This window comes from Mauremys mutica, chromosome 11 (genome assembly GCF_020497125.1).
Source record: "Mauremys mutica isolate MM-2020 ecotype Southern chromosome 11, ASM2049712v1, whole genome shotgun sequence".
Classification (NCBI taxonomy): domain Eukaryota; kingdom Metazoa; phylum Chordata; order Testudines; family Geoemydidae; genus Mauremys; species Mauremys mutica.
Window position 1 is genome coordinate 36,854,942 of NC_059082.1, and position 24,239 is coordinate 36,879,180.

Here is a 24,239-nt window from a genome sequence, read left to right on the forward strand (position 1 = left end):
GGGCAACAGGTTGCTTGTCCTGACATGAGACTTGAGAGCCTAGCTAGTGTGGCGGCAGGTACTCTTCCTTGTTCGGATGAAGGCAGGCACCTTGGTAGCTACAGTTTGCTATGGTTAAGGTTACATGATAATTTCAGTAAGAAGCCCTTGTTTTTAATATGCACATAACTTTCCAAAACATTCCCATTTGGGGCTGAAATTCACCAATTCTGCCTCAAGCGAATACTTTCCTGAGAGCTTGTGAAAATCCTATCAGCTGGTGTTGAGACGGGCTAAGGAGGGAAACATTCACTTTCCCTATTTTTTAAAAGGACTCTTACACTTTCTCCTACATGGCTACAGCATACAAGCTAACCCTCACTGAGGACTAGCACCTTTGCAAGAATTGACTTGGATATCACAAGACCATGTAGAAACTACACACTGAGCATCTTATTTTATTCTATTCTAGTACTGCCCTCGTAACCACAGCACTGGAGCGCCTGCCCAGAGTGCATTAAGTAATGTGGCCAACATCTGTCACATATGGTTCATTTTCTGTTTCATTCTCTCCCATGCAAGGGTTGCACATCAGCCATAATTCTCATGCACAATATCTCCTGGACTTCCAGCCTGGAATGCACCACCCAACCACCCCTTACCAAGGAGTTGTGGGTTCCTGCTACTGGCAACCTCTCTATTTTCTGTATTATTCTCTGCCCTCTAGTGAATCTTATTCATTTTTAAACCACCGCTGTGCACTGAGCAGACATCTTCTTAAGCCACCCCCACAACTCCTCCTCCCACCCCAAAAGCTTATACAGTCCTTAAATGGGTCCTTCCAATGTGCATGGATTCACCAAGGGCAAGTCATGCCTGACTAACCTAATTGCCTTCTATGATGAGATAACCGGCTCTGTGGATGAGGGGAAAGCAGTGGATGTGCTATTTCTGGACTTTAGCAAAGCTTTTGATACAGTCTCCCACAGTATTCTTGCCAGCAAGTTAAAGAAGTATGGGCTGGATGAATGGACGGTAAGGTGGATAGAAAACTGGCTAGATGGTCAGGCTCAACGGGTAGTGATCAATGGTTCCATGTCTAGTTGGCAGCCGGTATCAAGTGGAGTGCCCCAAGGGTCGGTGCTTGGGCCGGTTTTGTTCAATATCTTCATTAACGATCTGGAGGATGGTGTGGACTGCACCCTTAGCAAGTTTGCAGATGACACTAAACTGGGAGGAGTGGTTGATACGCTGGAGGGTAGGGATAGGATACAGAGAGACCTAGACAAATTAGAGGATTGGGCCAAAAGAAATCTGATGAGGTTCAACAAGGACAAGTGCAGAGTCCTGCATTTAGGACGGAAGAATCCCATGCACTGCTATAGACTAGGGACTGAATGGCTGGGCAGCAGTTCTGCAGAAAGGGACCTAGGGGTTACAGTGGACGAAAAGCTGAATATGAGTCAACAGTGTGCCCTTGTTGCCAAGAAGGCTAATGGCATTTTGGGTTGTATAAGTAGGGGCATTTCCAGCAGATCGAGGGATGTGATCATTCCCCTCTATTCAGCACTGGTGAGGACTCATTTGGAGTACAGTGTCCAGTTTTGGGCCCCACACTACAAGAAGGATGTGGATAAATTGGAGAGAGTCCAGCGGAGGGCAACAAAAATGATTAGGGGGCTGGAGCACATGACTTATGAGGAGAGGCTGAGGGAACTGAGATTGTTTAGCCTGCAGAAAAGAAGAATGAGGGGGGATTTGATAGCTGCTTTCAACTACCTGAACGGGGGTTCCAAAGAGGATGGATCCAGACTGTTCTCAGTGGTAGAAGATGACAGAACAAGGAGTAATGGTCTCAAGTTGCAGAGGGGGAAGTTTAGGTTGGACATTAGGAAAAACTTTTTCACTAGTAGGGTGGTGAAGCACTGGAATGGGTTACCTAGGGAGGTGGTGGAATCTCCTTCCTTAGAGGTTTTTAAGGTCAGGCTTGACAAAGCCCTGGCTGGGATGATTTAGTTGGGTTTGGTCCTGCTTTGAGCAGGGGTTGGACTAGATGACCTCCTGAGGTCCCTTCCAACCCTGAGATTCTATGATTCTATGCATTACCTGGCACTTGTGTGCATTGAGTTCATCGGCCATTGCATTGCCCAGTCTCCTACGCTTACTAATCCTGTCTATTACAGCCTAGGGACCAACCAACTTTGCAGCTCCCTTGCGCCAGGTGCTGTACAAACATGGAGTGGTAGATAGTCTCTGTCCCAAAGAGTTTACAATCTAAATAGACAGGACAGACACAGCGTAGGGGAAAGGGATAGAAACAGGCATGCAGAGTGATCTATGTGATGGCAGCAAATGACATGTTCATTCCCTGACTCCCTGCACCCCCAATTTTGATAAGTCCTTCAGGAGTTTGTCATGATGCTCCCTCTAGTCTGGTCTAATCCCAGTAAACTGTGTTAATTAGCATATTCAGCAATTTGAGTACCAGCACTGATGCCAGGGTTCCCAAATTATTCATTCACTCTTGACCTTGGCTTCCTTTCTTTTCTTACGGCAGGACTTTCTCTTTCACTCTTGGATTGCCAAGGTTCCTCAACACCTTCTCCCGTGGGACTTTAATAATAAAACCATCTGAAAGTCTAAAGAAATGATAATCACCTGCTTTACTTTTGCTAAGAGTTTAACTCCCTCAATGCATTCTAATAGGTTAGAGAGGCATGCTTTGCCCTTACCATAGCTGTGCTAGTTTGCCCCTACGACGGCTGAGATTTTCAAAGCAGACCAGAGAATTTAGACACACATCTGCTATTGAAATGAATGAAAGGCATGCGTCTCAATCCCCTAGGTCACTTTGAAAATCGCAACCCACATGCATATTTATTTCCAGTGACATTTCTATCTTTTTTTGCAGCCAGTTTTCCTAGTAATGAAGTAAGGCTGGGCTGATAATTCCTGGGGTGACCCTTACTACTTCTTCCAAAGATGGCAAAGACACCCATCACCCGCTTATCCTCTGTCTGGTAGCTGGTTTAAAATGCCTTATGCCTCTTGGTTAGTGGTCAGCTGTAAGGGCCAGCGTTCTCCGCTGGATGTCAGGACTCTGGAGATGAATTCTGGGATTGGGAAGGATGGAGGAGGAGGAAGAGTCAGGCATGGCATGGGGCGTATGTGCAAATGGAAGGAGAAATAAAAAACAAACCCAGCCACCTCCATGAAGCCATGAGGGAGACTTCAGTGTGGGGCAAGAAGCTGGGTCTGTGACTCATGAAATATCAGGTGGTTTTGCTGTGCGCCTTTACCAGAGCAGCAGTTATAGCTTTGCAGCCCTCTTCTCCCTTTCACCCAGCCCTTACTCCAGTGCAGGTAACACCCCCCATCCAGCCCTCACCCCAGTGCAGGCAGCCACTTCACAGTCCAGTAGACCCCTGTCCTAGCTGTGAGTCACCCTTTATAGATGCACTCTTCCAGGCTCCTGGAGACATCTCCCTTCACCCAGCCCAGGTGACATCCTCCTTCACCCATCTCTACCCCAGTGCAGGCAGCCCCCTTATAGAGCCTCTCTTCCAGCTGTAATTTACCCCTTTTTCTGTCTCCCTATTTGTCAGCATTAGAGAGTGACTGGGCCAAATTTTCTCCCAATGCATTTCCTTTGATTTCATTGGAGCATTGTCCATTGGCACCAGCAGATAATTTGGCGCACTGGCTCTATGAATGGTCTATGTGGTCACGTTGAAAGTCCAGCCTTGATCAATAGCAAACAAAAGCTGTGGCTCCCAGATGGCTACCCAGCAGCACAGGGTCTCAGGCCGTTCCTGAAGGACAGGTCTCCATATCAGTATGGGCGCTAATTGGCAGCAGATTCGGGGCAAGGCCCTGGAGACATGAACGGGCCCTGCATACGCTCTCAAGTTGGTCCCTTCAGGATTGAGGCTCATTGGGGTGGGCAGCATGGGGGAAGCTTGCACTGTTGCTCCCCTTTCAATGGGTAAACATAGGGCTGCAGTCTCCAGGTCTGTCAGTCCCTCCTGCCCCTTCCACTGGCGCTGGAGACGTCTCTGAGCAGACGCACGACTGGACAGTCTCTGGGAAACCACTCTGTGTTGCTGCTGTAACAAGGTGTTCTCAGGGCCACACCCACCCTCCGCAGGGCAGAGCGGAGGGGGGCTATTGGCCATCAGTGGATGGTTCCTCGATGCTGGACAGTATCTCTCAGTCTGGGGCATTTCCCTAGCTCCCATCATGGCCAATCACCCCCCAGCAGAGCCCACAATAGCTGGGCCTGTGTTGGAGCACAGAGAGGGGAAAGATCTGGGCCCTTTGCCTGCTCCCTGTACCCCCCGTCTGAGCTCTGACTCCTTTCTGGGCCAGCTGGCCTGACCTGCGCTTCATCCTGCTGTTGTCAGTGATGAATGATGCTTGGCACTGCCTGCCCGTGCTAAAGAGGAGACAGGCCCTTTCATGGCGTTTATTAGCATTTATTCGATTACGGGGTCAAGCAGACAATTAATGGCACCTGCCCGGTTACATCCATTGCTGTGCAATCCGTCTAACTAGAGCCATTCCCTGCCTGCAACGCTTCCTGAGCACAGGGGTGATGGTCACGCTGCTCCGACATGAGCCCAATCCATCACCATGTCGCCTTCCGGGGCAAGCTGATCCTGACCGGTGCTAGTGGGGAGGGGCAGAGAAGGGGGGCAACGCTCTTGTGACAGGTTACAGGTCCCCCCCTCCCAGGTGTGTTGTTTCTCTCTAATGATCCACAAGCTGTAGGATGGGTTAACAGTGACTGCGATTAACTGAGATAATAACTAGGGGGTCAGGCACTTTCATTGTCTCTACTTCCAGCTCCCGAGCCTCTAAGGACAACTTCCCTGTCTCACCCCTGAGATCTGCTCTCCAGGAGGGATGCTGGTCCCTCCAGTCAGCACTATTCACTAGTGCCATCTCCCCTGCAGCCAGCAACTAGCCAGGGGCTCCCTGCTCTGCCCTGTTTACCCTCTATCAACAGAATGCCCCAGACCTGTCTGCAAAAGCATATGGACCTTCTGCTGCTGGAAAACAACCGCTCAGTGGGAGCCAGAGCGAAAGTGCAAGGCTTGCTCCTTGCAGCCTCCTTGACAGGTGATAAATGCAGGACAAATGGAGAGGGAGAAGAGACAAAAATAACCAGGACAGTGGGAGGACCCAGAGAAAGAGAGCCGGGGGGGTGGGGGCTGGGTGAGGAGAGAAAATGAGAGGGGACCCAATCCTCAGCTGATGTAAAACAACATAGATGTTCCATTGACTTCCGCAGACCAATGCTGATTTACACCAGCTGAGAAGCTGGCCTAGCGCATGGAGAGCAGAGACAGCATGAAGGGAAGGGAGAGATAAGGGAAGGGAAGGGAGGAATTGAGGGGGGCAGAGAAGATGGTAGAGCCAGAGAGAGGGAGAGAGATATTGATGGGAGTGAAAAGAACGGACAGTTGGAGAGAAAGAAAAAGCATCCCTGAGGAGCACACGTGCCTCTCTGGCACTGGGAGCTCTTGGCTCATATTCAGGAGTTCGGGGAGGGTGGGGATTCCTGTTTCCCACGCCCCGACCGGCATTAAGGGCACTCACACATTTAGCCAGCGCCCTTAACCTGCCACAAACTCATTACAGTCCAAGGGCCCTCAGCCCATCTGATGTGCACGTGCAACTTGGGGAGATGTTTGTGCCTGACTGAGGAGATAAACTGCCACCGGGAGGCTTGCTGATCATGGGGTTTTTTTTGGTTAGTGTGCATTCTTAGAGAGCACCCAACCATGTCCAGTCCAGTCAGGGTACATCCATGCAGACACCCCACATCCCCACACATACATGTCCCCCCCCCCACATCTACCATCACCTTCGACACAGCAAGGCCCCAAGTGCGGGTATCAGGCCACCATCTCTCCTGCTACCTCCCTGTATGCTCAATAGTGACGCAAACCACCAAGGCCTCCCTCCCTAGTGCTCGTCTTCAGTGGTGTTACTGGTTGACAGAGCCACCACAAGGCTGTGAACCTGATCCTTATCTCCCTAGCCCGTGGGCACCACCTGCCCTTCCCAGCCCCCAGCCCCCTCATAGAAATCTGTCCCAGACATTGTACAATCAAAGGTACTATGGTCCGAGAAAAGACATGCAATCTCCGACTCCAGGCATGAAGGAGATGGCGTGAGAATTAGGGCAACTTGATTCAGACAGAATAAGAATGGAACCAAATCTTTGCTCAGGACTCAAACCAAACCTTTGGGGATTCCTTTAATTCTCCATCTTCTCCCCCTGGCCATGTTTCCTTCGAAAGGGTGACTCGGAGCACTTCCTGGCTCACCTTTTGACTTTAAGCACCAAAATACCAAGAGAAAGGCTCATCTCAGAGTGTCTCTCTCCTTACTTGAAGCAAGGGGCACTGACAGTCAAGATCCTGTTTACACAGATCTGTATCTCTGTCTCCACCACACTCCTGGCGGTGGTGTCAGAGCAGCTACCAGTGTCCATAACACCATACACAGCAGGGGGTGGGGAGGGATACATGGGAGGGGGGGCAGGGATATGCTGAGGGGTGTACGGGGAATAGACCATGGATGGAGTAATAGAGGAGAATAATCAAGGGGCTGGATCTATATTACATACATACATTACAGGAGCATTAAGACTGCAAAGGCAACACTCAAAAGTTGGGAAATTCCCTAGTTAAGGTTGCCTGTGCATCCCTAAGTCAGCCCCCTTGTGCGAATGAATTCCAAAACAGTCTTTAATTACCACGTGCTATTCAAACCCTGCCCTGAAGACGGAATGATTAATTTCCCATGGGTTTTTCTGTGGCACTCACCACTGTAGTGGTCAAGTGCTTCGCAAACATTTCTTTATTTTGACAACACCCCGATGAGGCATTAACCCCATTTTACAGAAGGAGAACTTAGGCACAGAGAGATTAAGCTCAAAAGTGTCCACAAATTCAGGGTGTCCAATTTGAGATTTCTAGGCCCTGATTTCTCAGAGTACTTTGCACTATAGAGTTTGTGATATGTTTGAAGCATGGCTCCCATTGACTTCAGTGGCAGCTCTGAGTGCTCATTCTGCAAATCAGACCCCAGGGTCTAAAATTAGGCACCCTGGAATATGAAGAAATCACAGCTGAAGGCTCCATCCTAGCTTCTCATCTCAGTTCCAGTCTCTCCAGCCAGGCTTCCTGTCCAAGTTCCAGTCTTCACCCCATTCTTTCTCTCCAGTCCCCGCTTCCCAAGCTCCCCCCAAAGCTCTTTGCCCAGCCAGTCTCAATCTCCACCTATCCCTTCTGGAGTCCTCATCCAACCTCAGATTCTCTCAGCCCAAATGGCTCTCAGTTTTCTCCCTGTCCTTTCCCTCTCTTCCACCCCCCTAGTCTTCATTCCAGTCCCACCCCCCACATCCCCACCATGTTCTTTGCCCCAATCTACTCCCTTATAGTCCAATAGAAGGAACTGTTGGATGACCTTAACAATAGGCAGGCTCAACCTATAATACAGTGGGGATGTCCTCAAGGTGGCTGTATGGGAAGGCTACAGGGGGGGCGGGGAGATACATTGGCAATGGAGGGGATAGCCAGTGTGTGTGAGAGATGCAGACTCAGGTGACTTACAAAGGTTTGACATGGTTCTGAACAAAGACCCAAAGCAGAATTCCAGGGCTGGCTGAGCTGAAGGCACTGGCACCAAGCCTGCTGCTGTGGTTTTGGTTCTGATCCAGTATGGGGCCAGGCCTATTTCCTATAATGGGTGTGGATGACTCTTCAGAGGAGAATGGCTTGTGAGATGCTGTGGCTCTCCCCCCCGAACTCTAGCTCTGTACCAGACCTGCACACCGCTTCCTTGCCCTGCCTCCTCACTGAACTTCTGGGTGTGTACTGGAACTGACTGGACCCTTTGGGGGCTGAGCCAGCACTAGGGAACTTGTGCTAACTCCATGTGACCTCCATATCCCCCTTTCCTTCCTTATTACTGCACCGGCATCAACTCCAGCAGAGAGAGGAGACAGAGCCTCTCCCCAGCTAAGTGGTGCTTCCATGATTCTCCTAAGAGAGGCCAAAGAAGCTCATTGGCACCAACGCACCTGAGCCAGCGAGGGCCACTGTGCCCAGAGACAAGAGGTTCCTATTTACCGAAGGCAGGGAAATTGCTCTCACTTTTGCTCTCCCCGCATACCACCCTCCCCTTGATCCAATTTCTCTTCCCCGGATGGAGGGGAAAAAAAAAACAGCTTGAAAGAAAATTGAGGCCATGGCCTTTTGTTGTATTTATTTCTTTATTTTTCTTGCACTGCTTGGTTTGAGTTAAGCATTTAAAGCCCGTCTCTCTCCTCCCCCTCATCCCCAGTCAGCTTTGCTGGCATCTTTCCACTAGAGCTGCCTCTTCTTGCACTGTAAAATTATACATATACACATATACGTGTACACACATATTATATATCTATATCTATATATCTATATCAGGTTCCCAGGTTTATCAGATCAGGGGCAGGAGCTGCTGAATTGGCAGATTTGGAGCTTTCAAGATCCAGGTAAACACACTTTATTCTCCCTCTTTGGTACATGTGGAGAGTTCCTTGTCCCCCTCCCCCGCTGTGAGCTAAGGCTGTAAGACCGACACTTTTAAACATTAACATCTATTCAGGTGGGGGCAGCTTAGTGCTGGGGGGCGAGTCAGAGGACTTGCTGAGGATGTGTAGCTTGTTTGAGGTCAGGGCACCAGGTGCAAGTCAGAGTGTTGAGGAGGGGTCAGCATGGCTTCGATGCATAAGGAATGAAACAGAAAATAATTCTGACAGTATTATAATTGCACTATATAAAACAATGGAAAGTCCTCAGCCGGAATACTGTGTTCCACTGGGATCACCCCATCTCAAAAAGGCTACAGCAGGGGATCAGAGACAGGAGAGGAGTCTGATTTGGGGAGGGGTAAACTCTCCTATGAATGGCGGTTGACAAGACAGGACTGTCAACTCTATAGGGCAGGCAAATATGAGGGGACAGGATAGCGTATACAAAATAAATATACTCATTCACCCCCTCTCTCTTACTGGAAGGAAGAGAGGATATTCAATGAAGCTCTATGATGGGACTTTAACACCCATAAAAGGAAATACATTTCGACACAATGCACAATTACCCTGTGGAACTCGCTGCCACCGATTCAAAGCCAAGACAAGAGCAAGATTTAAAAAAGAAAGGATTGGACATTTGTAGGGATAACAAGACTATCCAGAGTTATAACAGAGTTCACTTAAGAGTTTTGGAAGGAACATAAACCCTCATGCATCAGGGCATGAAACCAGCCCTTACAAATGGGGGTCAGGAAGAAATATTGCCTGTGGCCAGGTTATCCCATAACTGTCTACTGGTGATAGTGGGGATGTTAATTGCACCTTCCTCTGAAGGAGCAGGTCCTGACCCCTGTCAGAGACAGGATACTGGACTAGACGGGCCACAGCTCTGAGCCAGTTTGGCCATCTATATTCCTGGCTGGGCTGGTAGGTAGAGGTTGGTGCATTGGGTACGGTGGCACCATTAGCTTGACACTGGTAGGGGTTAGCATGCTAGTGAGCAGAGAAGGTGAAGGCTAGGGCACTAGGATGCAGGTCAGGGTGCAGACAGAGGCTGGAGCACTAGGCATGGGTCAGTCCGATGCTCTGCATTAGGGAGTACAGGGTCAGGTGAAGACCTGAGGGTAACACTGCACAGTCTGTGCATGCTGTCCTGCAAGGATAGCAAGGGCTCAGTCTCTCTGCCTTCATTGCTGGGAGCTGGTCCTGCAAAGGGCTGTGCGCTGCAGCACCGGTGTGGCCCTTGATAGAACATTGCCCCCTTTGGCCCAGTTCCAGTCTCCCCTCTGCCGATAAACCAAGCAGTTTAACAGGTGACCATTGCCGTTTGGAAACAACATTCTAACTACAGAAACCCTGCAAGGAGAGTGGAGAAGGCTCATTTTTAGAGCGGGTGCTCACCTCTTTCTATAATCACTGCTAGTCTCTCATGGGGACCTGCCCTCCTATGCTCTGGCGTTTATAGGATGTTCTTCCCCCTGCCCCCTCCTTTCTCCTGGATCCCTGGCCCTGTCTCTGCATTCTTGTTCTCTCCATACACATTCCCTGTCCTGGGGTCTTGTCCCCAATGTTACATCTTCCTCTAACCTGCCTTCTCCTCCCATGGTCTGCGTCTTCCTCCTTTGACCCACCTGCATTGCCTCTCTATTGCTCCCTCCATATCTGTGCTGTGCCCTTCCCTTACCACTCCCTCTTGAACAATGCCCTCCTGCCCCAACACCCCTGTGCCCATCTCTCCTCCCTGGGCCTGGCATCCCCAGAGGTTTCTAGGTTTGTTTTCAGGTGGGCACTTGAGAGTTTCATAGGTCTCGTATCTGTGGATTTTGTCCTATGGTTGCCAATGGGGCACCAGGGACACACACACACACACACCCCACACACCCTCTTCCTGCTCCTTGGAAGTGCTATGGCCTCACAGTAGAGGAGACAACCCTGGGTTGCATTCTTCCCACAGTGTTCTCTGCTGTATGGAGCACATGTCCACTCGCTGTGCATGATGGCCTATACTCATACAGCCTATGGAAAGAACAGGGTAGACCTGTCCTGCAGTGACCACAGAGTGCTGGGCACAGACAGTATGATACACACTAATTCATCAGCTTGCTCATCTGGACTATTGATAAGGCTTCATAATAGGAGATTCCCCACCTGTGTCCTTTCTCAGTCCGGAGAGGAACCTGCTGTAGTGTGCATCTCACTTGCCTTTTACTTCCCTGCTCTTCCTCCTGAGGAACATCTGCTTTGTTTTTGTTTGGTCTGATTCATAAAATGGCTCCATATTATGAAAGCACCAGGCAGGACCAAGGGACATAGCTCCTCCTTCCCCTGCTGCTGAATGTGTCTGATAGTTCCACCTTCTTGGCCATGCCATTGGCTTCACAGGAACCCCTCCAGCACAAACAGTGCGTGGAAGTTGGGAGGGAGCCACCAGAGAGTTAAAATTCCTAGGGCGCTAGATGCTAATCTCAGTTACACACGGAGAACAGAATCTGGTCCCTGGGCTCAAGACTTCATCTGGTTCCATCTTTAGTCCTAACAATTTGCTTCAATGACTGCAGAATAAAGAAGACAACTCTGCCCGTCCTCCGACCCTGCACTCTCTTCTGGCTGGAGAACACGTGGTCACAAGCCTATGGGGTTAGAAAACACAGCCAGGCTCCCCTGGGCTCCTGCTGGGAGTAGAAAATGGAAGCAGGGAATCCCCAGGCACTGACTAGATGGATCAGGACCAGGGGGATGGGGGTGGATAGAGCCCTCCCCACTACTCCTGTAAAAGCCCAAAGACCTGCAGAAGGGCTGTGACAGGACTAATATAAGAAGTACTTCCACAGCACCCTCCATCTTAGGATCTCAAAGCACTCAGTACATGCATACCCTCTCCCCCCAGCAGGAAGGTATGATTAGCCCCATTTCAGAGAGAGGGAAAATGAGGCAAAGAGGAGTGAAGTGACTTCTAGGTCAGCCAGTGAAGCAGTGGCAGAACCCAGGAGTACAGACATTCAGTCCCACGCTTTAACCCTCAGACCACACTGCCTGTCAGTAAATGCAACAATGGCAACAGCTTGGGGAGCAGGTAAACAGGAAAATAAACCACTCCGAGCAGAGATTATTCCCCCTCCCCCCATTTGTGGGGTGTCTGAAATATGACGCGTGTGCTCATGGAGGGACAGGCCTGGCTCTGACTCCGTCTCCTCACTCTCCCAGGTGGGGTTCAGATGAGGAGCACCTGCTTCCCAAGCAGGGCCCATGGGTTGGCTTCCCTCCATTGCCCATCCTGGCCGACACAGACAGAGCTGTTGTGCTCTTCGCTCGTTTCCGCCATCCCCACCTCTCTGCTGCTAAGCCTGAGGGCTGCTCCCCACACACTGCCTGTGACAGCTAAATTCAGGGGAGAAGGGGTGCTGATCAGTGGGTACTGCATGACAGGCAGTAGGGGGAGGCAGCAGAAAGGGACAGGGAACAAAGAAGGAAGGGAGGGAGAATAAGAGGAGGCGGTTGCATCAGAATAATACAAACCAGGACTCTCCCTGTGAACCAGTCCCAACCCAGCATCACTGAGACAAGCTGCATGAACCTGTCATCTTCTCTGCTCACTTCGTGGCTCCCAACCATCTTCTCCTGAGCTTCATTCCCAGAAAAGTTCAGCCAGGCATCTGATCAGCAAAAGGCTGAATTCTGATCCCCTTATCCACAATGAGTAACCCCTTGCTCTATGGGTGCTTCCACTGACTGCAAGGGGACTAGGCCTGAAGGAAGGTAATATTCTATGCAGGGGTATTAGATTCTACAGAAGGGCAGCCCACACGAGCTCCGGAGGGTCAGTTCATGTGAGAATCTGAAAGTTTAGGGATGGGATATTTAAAAGCACTTAGGTGACTTTGGAGAAGAGCCAAGGGAAATCTGCAATATCTGTCCTGTGGGAAATTCTGACATTTTAACATTTGTTTTCACCTCAAATTGGGACAAAATATTGAAATTTTGAAACTTCACAGAATAGAAATTCCATTCCAAAAGAATTTTGATTGAAAAATGTCAAAAAGTTTCCGAAATCAAAATGTTTAGTTTGGATTTATTGAACTGTTCAAAAACTTTTAATTTCAAGTCAGTTCCATATTAAACTGCATTTCCCACAGTGGCACATTGCTTTATGGGAGCTGTAGCTCAGGAGACTGACATTCCCATTCTCTGCTATAGGGCAGGTTCCTGGGCTGGGCTACAGCTCCTATAAGGCACCCCAAGTCATGTGACTCCCATGATGCACCACACAGTTTGGACCTGCATTGCATTATGGGAGGTATAGTCATCCAGGGAGCCAAGCCCATAGGAGAAAATGGGGGCCTGAACGAGAACTCCCATAAGGCATTGCACCACAAGAGAAATGCAATTTAATGTTTTCTTGAACTGATTCAGAACCAAACATTTTTTGGGAAATTTTGATTTTGTGCAAACTGCATTTGCCTTCGGAAAATCATTCTGACAGAAATTCCCAACCAGCTCTACTTAGGAGCAAAAGTCTCACTGAAAGTCAATGGGATTTGTGCTCTTAAGTAACTTTAGGCACTTTTGGAAAAAATCACAGCCTAGAAAGATCCTCATCAGAATTTCATGGGCCAGCAAAACTGGGCTAAGACTCTTGTGAGATTGCTGGTACTTCCTAGCCAGGGCAATCTCAGCACATTCTGGCAGCACCAGACCCATTTCCAGAACTAGGGAATGTAGTTAACCAATAAGAGAAAAATAATGAGGAGGGAAAATTAACTATGTAGAACTTTTGAAAAAAAATGGCTGGCATTCAGAGATCAGTTTGAGTTCTGGGCAAAGGGTCAGGCTGGCTCCTGGTCACAGCAGAAACCCGAGCCCACAAACCATCATGCTCAAAGCAGCCTCAGTGACACCAAAATGGGAGTTGAGTTGTGCCAGCTCATTCTGGCAGGACACACTGCTGGCCAAAGGGCCAGGAGGAAAAAGCAGCAGAGGCCCCAAACCTCACCCCACCAATATCCATCTTCATTGGCCTCAAGACTGCATCTAGTCTCTGAATACTTTACTGAGCCTCACCATGGTGGCCATGTTGCCAAAAGAGTGCCAGCCCAGAGCTGCATTCAGACGTGTCCTCCTCCTCCTGCCCCTATGAATTCTCCTGGAAAGATGCACCTAGAAAACTCCTGGGGTTGGGGGAGGCATAGCACAGTATCACATTGGTGTCCTGCTCCCCACAACCCCTTCTCTGTCTGAAAGAGAAGCCAGCACCGTGGCAGTCCCAGGAGTTGAGAGGGATGATTTTCTGATGGATGCAGCTTTAGCTGAGAATAACCTGCATGTTGCAGAAGAGTCTCCTCTGTTGAGAGCATCCCATTGGTCCAGAGACATGAGACAAAGACCTGCAGGTAATGGGTTGAGACTCTCTTACTGACAATGTTCCTCTGTATGCCTGACACCTCCCCCAGCTTTATTCATTATGTATGTGGGTGGGGGAAGGGGAGCAAATAGTAGGGGATGGGGATGGATGCCCTCTCTCGAGCTTCCCTGAACCCCATCCATTCTTCCCCTTCCACAACGCTCTTCCGTGAAGTGGAACAGGATGGAAATGGAAGGGTACCCCCAGGAACTCTGCCATGGGAGTGCCTGCTTTCTGAATTGAGGGCTCACTCTCCAGGAAGGGTAATAGGGATTGGGTTGCTTTGTTCACTTACTCAGCTGAAACCCCCAGAGACCTGCTTGCATCTTCTGCTAGAGACTTGAACTGGATCCCAAGAGGGCTGAGGTCACTCAGCTTCAGCAGCTCTTGGGATTTCCACCTCTCCCATTCCTGAAGAACGGACCAATAATGGCAATACCCAGGAGCACTGATGGGCCCTCACATCACACGTTATGACACATCCTAGAGGTTTCACCATCAGCTGAAACTTAGACTGGGGCTTGAGCTTTGTCAATGTTTTCTTCCCAACCCCCAGACCCCATCCCGTCACTGCTAACAGCCCCCATCACCTCCGTGTTACCCAGCAGTAACCTGGATGCCATGTTTGAGCCCTTCCTTGACCCATCTGTCTGGTGTCTTTAATGAGAGCAGAGTCAGGCCCAGAGCTCCAACTCCTTGTCCCTGCCCCCAAGGCCTTTACCCAACCCTGCCCCTTCCTGCTCATCCCCAAACTAAAACCAGAGCATAGGCACCAACTTCCCCTCTGCCCAGTGGGTGCTTTCAGACATGCTGGGCACTCACGACTGCCACTAAGGGCATGGGAGCTACGGGTGCTCAGGACCACTGAATATGAAGCCAGCTCTTTAGATGCTCACCCTTAAATGAACCCGGGGACCATAGGTCCGGGTACATCCTGAGAGCTGTTATCATAGGGGAGGTGGGATGAAGGAGAAGAAGAAAGTTGCAATGATTATGTTAGGGGTGGGAGACCACAGCCTCACTGTTTACAGACAAGCCCAGGATAATCTAGAGGCAGTGTTTTCAACACCTGAGTAGCAGGCAATGAGCTGACTCACAGATCAAGAGTCCAGTTCTTTAGTTGTTCCACACACTGAACTCCCATTGACTAAAATGGGAGCTCTATGTATGGAGCAGGACTTACAATAAATCATGTGCTAGCAAAGCATGTCACACCTGGACAATCTGATGCCCCAGATGACCTAAGCTCCTCCCTTCTTTATCATATTGGCTCCTCCTCTAAGGTGTCGGAGCTAGGATAAGCACCAGGAATATCAGCAGCTCATCCGAGTGATCTAAACCCTGAATTTGCAAAACTAGGCCAGAAAATCCAAGAGACAAAGCTTTCTTGGCATATTTCCAGTGATCCTTGCTTCTGGTTGGGTCAGGAACAGTTTCTGCCTTGGTAGGTTGGTACATCCGCTCCTGGATGGGAGCTGTACACACAGAGACACAGGAGAAGGAAAACACAACAGAATAAAAGGGTGCTGAACCCATAGAAAGGCCCTGCCCCACCCCCATGTGCTGTGTCCCTGTGGCTTGTGCATTCTGTGAGACTTGGAAAGCTTTTTGTTCATTACTGATACTCTAGAGCAGTGGTAGGCAACCTATGGCCCGGGTGCCGAAGGCGGCATGTGAGCTGGTTTTCAGTGGCACTCGCATTGCCCAGGTCCTGGCCACTGGTCCGGGGGGCTCTGCATTTTAATTTAATTTTAAATGAAGCTTCTTAAACATTTTAAAAACCTTATTTACTTTACATACAACAATAGTTTAGTTATATATTATAGACTTATAGAAAGAGATCTTCTAAAAACGTTACAATGTATTACTGGCACGCAAAACCTTAAATTAGAGTGAATAAATGAAGACTCGGCACACCACTTCTGAAAGGTTGCTGACCGCTGCTCTAAAGCCTGTTGGCTCTGGTGGATGGCAGTGGCAGAAACATTTTGTGCACATACGCTGTAGGATCAAATGATGTCCCAGCAATAGGGTTGCCAGGTGTTCGGTTTTCCACTGGAATGCCTGCTTGCAAAGGGACTCTGGTGGCTCGTCAGGGCTGTTAAAAGTCCAGTTGGTGGCGCAGTGGGGCTAAGGCGGGCTCCCTGTGCTATGGCTCTGCGCAGCTCCTGGAAGCAGTGGCATGTCCCCGCTCTGTCTCCCAGGCATAGGGGTAGCCAGGGAGCTCCGCGCGCTGACCCCGTCCCAAGTCCGCAGATCACATTGGCAGGGAACCGCAGCCAATGGGAGCTGTGGGGGCGGTGCCTGTAGACGGGGTAGCGTGCAGAGCTGCCTGGCGGCGCCTCCACATAGGAGCAGGAGGGGGGACATGCCGCTGTGTCTGGGAGCTGCCTGAGGTAAGCGCCGCCTGGAGCCTGCATCCCTGATCCTCTCCCGTGCTCCAACCCCCTGTCCCAGCCCCAGCCCTGATTCCCCTCATGCCCTCCAAACCCATCGATCTCCGCCAGGAGCAGACTCCTGCACCCCAAACCCCTCACCCCCAGCCAGAGCCCTCACCCTCCCTGCACTCCAACCCCCTACCCCCAGCCCTGATCCCCCTCCTGCACACCAAATCCCTCATCCCTGGCCCCACACCAGAACCTGCACCCCCAGCCGGAGCCCTCACCTCCCTCCCCCCGTATCCCAACCCCCTGAGCCAGCCTGGTGAAAATGAGCAAGTGAGCAGGGGCGGGGTCTCAGAGAAGGGGCGGGGCAAAAGGTGTTCAGTTTTGTGTGAGTAGAAAGTTGGCAACCCTACCCAGCAAGCAGAGGCACACTGGGAGCAAATAAGAGTGTGGAAAGAGGGAAGAACGAAGGAGAAGTGGAAGAGAACCTGAGCTGTAGAGGCAGACACGTTTTGGCAGCTCCACAAGCAACATACACCATGTAACTGTGCAGAGACGCTGGCTTCCTCCTCCTCCCCCTCCCTCCCAGCACCTCCTGCATGCTGCAGAACAGCTGATTACAGCCGGCGGGAGGCGCTGGGAGGGAAGGAAGGAGTTGATCAGCGAGGCCATCAGTAGGAGGGAGGTGCTGGGGGAAAAGGAGGAGCTGGGTGCCAGTGGGTGCTAAGCACCCACTAATTTCCTGGAGCACCCACAGAGTCAGTGCCTACATAACTGTGGCTAACATGAGCCATCTGCACATATATCACAAACCGTCAAGAGTGAGCCATGATATTAAAAACCCTCAGGCCACTCCCCGATAAACGAAAAGAGCAACTCGCCCCATTCAGCCAGGCACAGGATCACTGCTGTCTCACTCTAACAGTGGGCAGCACCACTCATAGTGGTGAAAGCAAAGGAACTGGGACTTAGGCCTCAACAAACCCAGGCCTCTAAAGAGAGAGAGGGATTAGAACTGTCACTGGACAGTGAGTTGATCGTACTGTAGTACGAAGCAATAATACACAGAGCAATACAGCACAGGATGACTATATATGGATCAAATCCAAACTGGCCATGTCCACGCTTTCCAAACCCAACACGGGTGCCTGTGCGGCACATAAGTCCCACCATGGCAGACTGAGGGTGCATGGTGTAAAGCAGCAGTGGCTGTTCCACTTTGACTGTAAGGGGCCTAATGAATGGTGCCTAAAGGAGCTGTCCTCAGTGTGGCAGAGGCCTGAGTTTCTGGCGCTGAAGGAGTAGGATTCTACCCCAATTCCCCAGGTGTAGATATAACAACTGTGTCTGTTGTACACAGCATATGGATTATTACAGTAGCCCTATGAGCCAAGCAAGTAGTGGGAATCATTATACATGAGCAGCTCCACAAGAGAGCAGGGACAGGCATACACACAAGGCAATACCTGATTAAATGTATTAATCCTAATCTAACCCTCATCAGTTCAGTTGCACTTTATAATACCATAATTACAGTCATTGTATTATAACACTGCAATTATAGCCTAATTATAAAGTGATTTATCAACCTATAGAATTAAACCTCAAGTTATAGGATTTTATACTAGTTACATGTACCAAACAGTGCAACTTCGGCAGTACTACAATGAAATAGATTTAAGTATGAAACTAAAGGAGTAATAATAAGTAATTCAGTCATGCAGTTAACCTTCCAGTCATATGAAACACTGGTAATTAGAGGTACCACAAAGTAATTACATTATAGTTGCAGTATAACTACAGTGTAATTACAGTAACTGTATTTAAAAAGTCTAATGATTAGTTCTGTAATTAATTCCTCTTCTTCTTGAGCACAAAAGGCTTGGAAAACCTCCCTTCTCCCCAAGTTCTCTGAACAACTCCAGCTATGTCCTCTCTGACTGCATCAAGTCTAATATCTTCCAGTCCAGGCATGTGGCCTCGAAGCCTACAACTAAACTAAGGCCAGCTTCCGGCCAGACATCTTCCAACACTTCTACAGTACTAGCGAAGGACCTTCCAACTCCTGCTTCCACAGTTTCCTGCAATTCAGAGCTGCTTAGGCCTAATTAGAATCACAGCAAGGAGAAAAGGAATCAGCTTCATGCAGAATACTTGCTACGTAAGTAATGGGGAAGTCGAAAACTGGGACAGAACTGCTAAAACTGTATATTTCAATGAGTTTAGACCCAACTCACAGCTTGTCCAGTACTGTAACAGCAACTGCAGGGAATATAAAAGGCTGTCTGTAGAACTAGGCTTGTAAAATGAAGGAGAAACTTGCAAGGGACAGTTCTTGAGTGTTTTTATATAGCAGGATTCCTGCAGCCCTTAACCCAGTGGGCAAGGACCAGCGATGGAAGGATATCAGAAGTATGGTCTTCATTTAAAAGTTAGATCGACATAGATACAATGCTCAGGGGTGTGAAATCCCCCCCAACGTAAAAGTGGTTAGGTTGATGGAAGAGTTCTCCCACCGCTTGAGGATGTGGATTACCTATACTGACAGGAAAAAACTTTTCGGTTGCTTTAGGAACCATCTAGACTATAGCGATACAGTGGCATGGCTGTAGCACTGCAGTGTAGACATGGCCAAAGAGAGCAAAGGCTGAGAGAAGTTTCAAAGCTTCAGAACGAGATCAGCTCACCACAGTTGTAGACCAGTGAACTCCCAGAATCATGCATTCCAGAAAGGAGCCAGGAGAAGAATGGTGAGAAGACAAAGGAGGAAGGGTAAGTGCTGATCTTAAGTGAAAAGTCTTCTGGCATGCCAGTCCCACCATGCCTGCTCTTTTCTTCCTCCAGTCCTGTCCCCAGCCCAACCACCTAAAAGAAAGACAATCCCACTGCACATCTACACACATGCAGGTCTGTGACATTCTAAATGGAGACAGGCTCCCTGGGTAGCAGGAGGAACACCATGAATCCTGGGGGAGAGGACAGGAATCCATCAAACCCTTTGCGCTGAAGTAATGGGTGAAACTGGTTCCTATAGCCCTAGAAGTAAAGCATCATGGGATGTTCAAGCAACACTGTACTGATAGGTACGAGCTCCGGTGGGAGGGAGGGAGAACAGAACATGTTCCTAAGGGCTACTGATCCCATTGCTAGAGCTCAGAGGATACCTGCCTTGATTATCGGAATGTCAGGAGGGTGTGGATAGGGACACTGAATATATTTGGATCATTGGAGTTTCAGATATTTGAGGAATGTAATTAACAGATGTTGGGGGGACCTGATCTTACAGGGGTTTGGATCTTTCAGGAGATGTTGTAATCCCATTCTTCAAAGAGTGAAGCATGAGGGTGCCTGAGCCATGACCTTGAAGTCCATGGGTGTATCATTCCAGCCCCCCATCTTTGCCCAGATACTTAGTTATTGATAGTGATTTGGATGGTGGTCATCACTGTAGTTTCTGCTGTATGTAGATGTCAGAGCTGTAAAGAGCTCAGAGGTGCTGCTCCTGGGACAGGCTGGATGGGGAGGACAGGTTAATCCTCACTGAAGGTGTTGGGGCAGGGACATGTACAAACAACTGTGGAAATCCCAGTAGAAGGGCTGGCTTTGAGGTTTGCATAGAAAGAAGGGGAAAGGAGGCAGCTGGAGATGGGGGAGTAAAACTGAGGGGGGGGGGGGAGGGAGATGGGAAATCTTTGGCAAAGCTACAGAGCTCCTGCATTTCATGCTGCTTCCTGACCCACCCAGTCTTTCACCATAACTTTGCTGATCAAGTGCAAGAGCTCCGCTCCTTGGTCAGGCTCTGGGCAAATGCATGAATTCCAGAAAGCAAGAGTAGCATCTGCCATGACTATAGCACAGGGCCGGTGGCTCCCACTCTGCTCCATGCCCAAACACATCCTGCAGAACCGTAATACAAAGCCATTTGCTTCTGAAAGGAAGGGGACGCTACTTTTGCGGGATGTCTCGCTTCTGTGGTGATATGGGCACTAAAAGTGCTTAGATGGCTGGGTCAGACAGACATGCACAGAGGGAGGCAAGAGAACGCTGTCTTTGTGATCCAACACGCACCTACCCTGAAAGGACAGTTTCTCTCACTCCACCCATGCACAAATCCACCCCGCCCACGAGTGAATCGCCTTCCCTGAAATAGCACCCCCTGTTTGTTTTCTGAGCCCACAAGCTCCTGCATCCTGAGCACGCTGTGGCCAACACAATTGGCTCTGGAATATTTTTACTTCCCTGAGACAGAAAGGTGAAAACTCTGATCAGCACCACAAATGTAAAAAGGCAACAAAGGAAAATTCCATTCAGGGGGCAGCCGGGTTCGGCTCCTCCCTTGGGGTCACTGTCTTTTCTCCTTGATATCACCAGAGTCTGGACCCCCGGTCCATGCACGGCAGATCCCATCCCTATGTTAGAGACAGACCCATCCGAGATGGGCTGAATTCCCTGCAATCAGCCCTCCCTGCCCTGATGCTGGGCTGTCGGGAACTGAGGGCTGAGCCCCTCTAATATTAACCCTTTCTATCCCCTGACACTACCATTAGATCCTGATTGAGAGCTGGCTACTTTTCCTGACATAAAACAATTCCAACCCCTTCTGCAACACTGGCTCCTCTGGAATTGAAAGGCAACCCTCCTGAAATTAACCCCTTCCACCCTGCTGTCATTGGTGGGCTGGAACTGAGGGCTAGAGTTCCTGAAATTAACCCTTTCTGTCCCCCAACAATCCTGCCCCAATATTAAGCTCTCGATGACTGAGGGCTAATCCAGGCCAAAATTAACCACTAACACCCCTTACTATCCTGCCCAGGGCTGAGGTAGCTGGGACTGAAGACTAATCCCACCTGACATTAACTCTTCATGCTCCAGACTGCACTGCCTGTCTCTGACTGCAGGCTAATCTCCCTGGTATCAGCCTCTGCTGATCCCTGGTTGGTAGCGCTGTCCCAGTGATACCCCACCTGAATGTGTAATCTGTTCCAGGCCAGTTAACTCATCTGCTTAGCTGGACCAGGCGGGCTCCCCACATTACCATGCAGCCCAGCACCTCATTTTCCCTCTTCACCCCCTTGCACAGTCAAGTGCCAGTTTATTAGCTAGGCTAGGATGAAAACAGCGGCTAGCAGCTGAGTCCCATTGACCCATCCGTCTGTCTAGGCAGGTTTTTATAGGTGGCATGTCACCCTGGGATCTCGGGACCTGGCTCAGGGTGGCTAGCCAGCTAGAGCGCATTGGTGGTGGTGGTGGTGGGAATTGGGCACAACCAGTGCTGCACCCCCGAAGATTGACAGTGGGAAGGGAACAATATGGGAAATTAAATGCCCAGCAACGCAGGACAATGGAGAAACAGGCGAAGGGATGGGGGGGGGGGGGAGAAAAATTAGGGCAGAGCCAGCAGAAAAAGCCAGAGCCCTTCTGCTGCCAGGTAGCTGGTAGAGCTCTCGGAACCCAAACCCTTGTAGCCCCAGGACCCAACGCACACTACACGACACAACATGCATACACACAACTCACACCCTTGGGAGAAAGAACCCCCTCTTCCCCCCCGCAGCTGCCCCTTCCTAGAACACTGACACAAAACTCACAGCCCTCCAGTGAAAACCCGCTCCTGCTCACACAGCCCTATAATGAAAAGGGTCAGGACACACAATTGCACACCCATTCACGAAGCGATCCAGCCCTGCACATACCCACATTCCACACAAAGACCCACCACACAGACTCCTAGTCCTCCGTAACACACATACACCCGGAGTAAAAAAACAACACACGCCCAACCCCAAACCCAGCATGCTCGCGATTCACACCCCCATTCCCACCCCATATTGACACACACAGCTCATCCCAGCCATCCAAACCCAGCACACACGTACAAACTTCCCAGCGGAAGGCTGCAATCCAAGGCACCGACCCCAGGCTTGCAGCCCGGCAAGTGAAATAGACCAACTCCCGCTTCCCGGAGCCTGGGCAGGACCAGCCTCCCCTCCCCGTCAGTCCCGGGCCAGCCCAGCCCCAGCTCTTACCTGCATCTCATGCTCGCCGCTTGTCTCTCTCGGTTAGAAATGGCATCTCCCCCAGCCCCCAAATCCACCTGCGGCAAGGCAGCTCCCCTCTCCTCGCCGAAAGGCAGCAGCACGCCCAGGCTGCGGGCTCCGTCCAGAGCCGAGCCCCCCTCCCAGGCCGAGAGCCGGGTCCAGGATGGGGGGCGCTGGGGTCCGGGCAGCCCGCTGGACTCTAAGGGCGAGCTGCTGCCCGCACCCCCGGCGCGGCTCCTGCAGGTGGGAAGATGGGCTGGAGGCTCCGGGGGGAACGGGGAGGCATCTCCTCCCTTAAACCCAGACAAAAGGGGGGCGGGGGTCGGGATAAGCGGCCCCCCCACTGCTCCTCCTCCGCCACTCGCGCTCCGGCCCCAGCTACTGCGAGGCGGGGATGAGCCGGCGACGGAACGTAGCGCGGTGGCGAAGCGAGCCTGCTCCGGGGCTGCCCCCCCGGCCACACCGCGAGCGAGCCCGCTCCAGCTGGGGCCGAGGGGTGGGCGGGGCCCCAGAGCGCTGGGCGGGGCCAGCTGGGAGCCGGGAGAGCGCCCGAGGCTCCCGGCAGAACTGGCGGAGCCTGGCTGGGCGCCTGCAAGCAATAGCAGCCTCCCCTCCCACTCCCAGGCGGCGAGGGGGTGCGGGCAGAGGCAGGCACACACCAGCCCAAGCAGGTGGGGTGGGGGGCTGGCTGCTTGGGGGCGATGCCATGAGCCTCTGCTGCCTGGGCCACGCCCTGGCCTGGAGCTTTGCAGCCCACGTGCCCAGATCCGGGCTCTGGCACAGACAGCTCCTGCCGGCTTGGTAGTGGCTCCCCCTCTGGGGTGGCAGGGGGAGGGGAGGGGTGCCGTGCCCGGCCCGGCCCGGCCCGATGTTGGCATGCTCACTCTGCCAAAGGAAGCTAGCAGAGGTGGGGGGTTAAAGGGGACATATCCTTTGGGAGTGGGCCATTTCTACTCACCCCTCACCTGAAAAAGGTGCTGGCTCTAGGATTCTCCCACCCTCACCTCACCAGGAAGTGCCAGCACGTAGACCAGCCGCAACGCCCATGTTTGCTAGGCTTTCTCCCTGGATTCCAGCTCTGAGAGCAGCGTCCCAAGAGTTCCGGCCAGTACTGGGCTGATACGGCTATGCCAGTCACATAGCTGGGAGCCAAGAAGTTTCATATGCTCCCTGTCCTCTTTGACAATTGATGGGCACTGTCATTATAGCTTCACAAGTGATCGGCCTTGTCTCTGGTTTCCAACAGAGGGTGCCAATGTGGTGTATGCACAGTCCAGTGAGGCTGTGGGGAGCGGGAGCGGAGATCAGGGGAGAACAACCAGAGGAATTAAAATGTAGGAATTGACATCTTTCAAACACCCGGATAAGATCACATGGACTAGAAACTGCCCAGCAGATCCCAGACCCTGTCAAGTTCCTCTGGACTAGAGAGGGCTCTACTGACAGCAATGGGCAGAGCTTTGTATCGGATATGATACCTTTAATTTATAATGGACAAATGAGTTGTAACACAGGGTAGGAAAAATAATACCCAGCTCTTATATGGCACTTTTTATCCATAGATCTCAAAATGCTTAGAAAAGAGGCCAGTATATCATTAGCTCTATATTACAGATGGGAAAACTGAGGCACAGAGACTTGCCCAAGGTCAGCCAAGCAGGAAATAGAACCCAGGACTCCTGAGCCCTAGAGCTGTGGTTCTCAAACTTTTTTTTTCCCACAGACCACTTGAAAATTGCTGAGGGTCTCGGCGGACCACTCAATGATCTTCCCAAATGTTGTTTGTACCATTAGCTAACTGTTGTAAAGCGCTTGGGATAAAAGCACTATATTAAAAAAACCTTTAATAATTAACG

At 50.7% G+C, this 24,239-nt stretch overlaps 1 protein-coding gene across 4 annotated transcripts in view; it reads right to left on the reverse strand.

Moving 5' to 3' along the window:
* The window catches only part of LINGO1 (leucine rich repeat and Ig domain containing 1), a 481,986-nt gene that overhangs the window by 29,867 nt on the left and 427,880 nt on the right, over window positions 1-24,239 (reverse strand). Inside the window, exon 1 of one of the 4 annotated variants that reach the window (XM_044980005.1) lies at window positions 22,372-22,910. The exons of the other annotated variants lie outside the window; for them this stretch is intronic. Coding sequence (XP_044835940.1) covers window positions 22,372-22,377 — 6 coding nt within the window. The 5' untranslated portion in view covers window positions 22,378-22,910. Of the gene's footprint in view, window positions 1-22,371; window positions 22,911-24,239 lie in introns of those variants that run through there. 4 annotated transcript variants of the gene reach the window in all.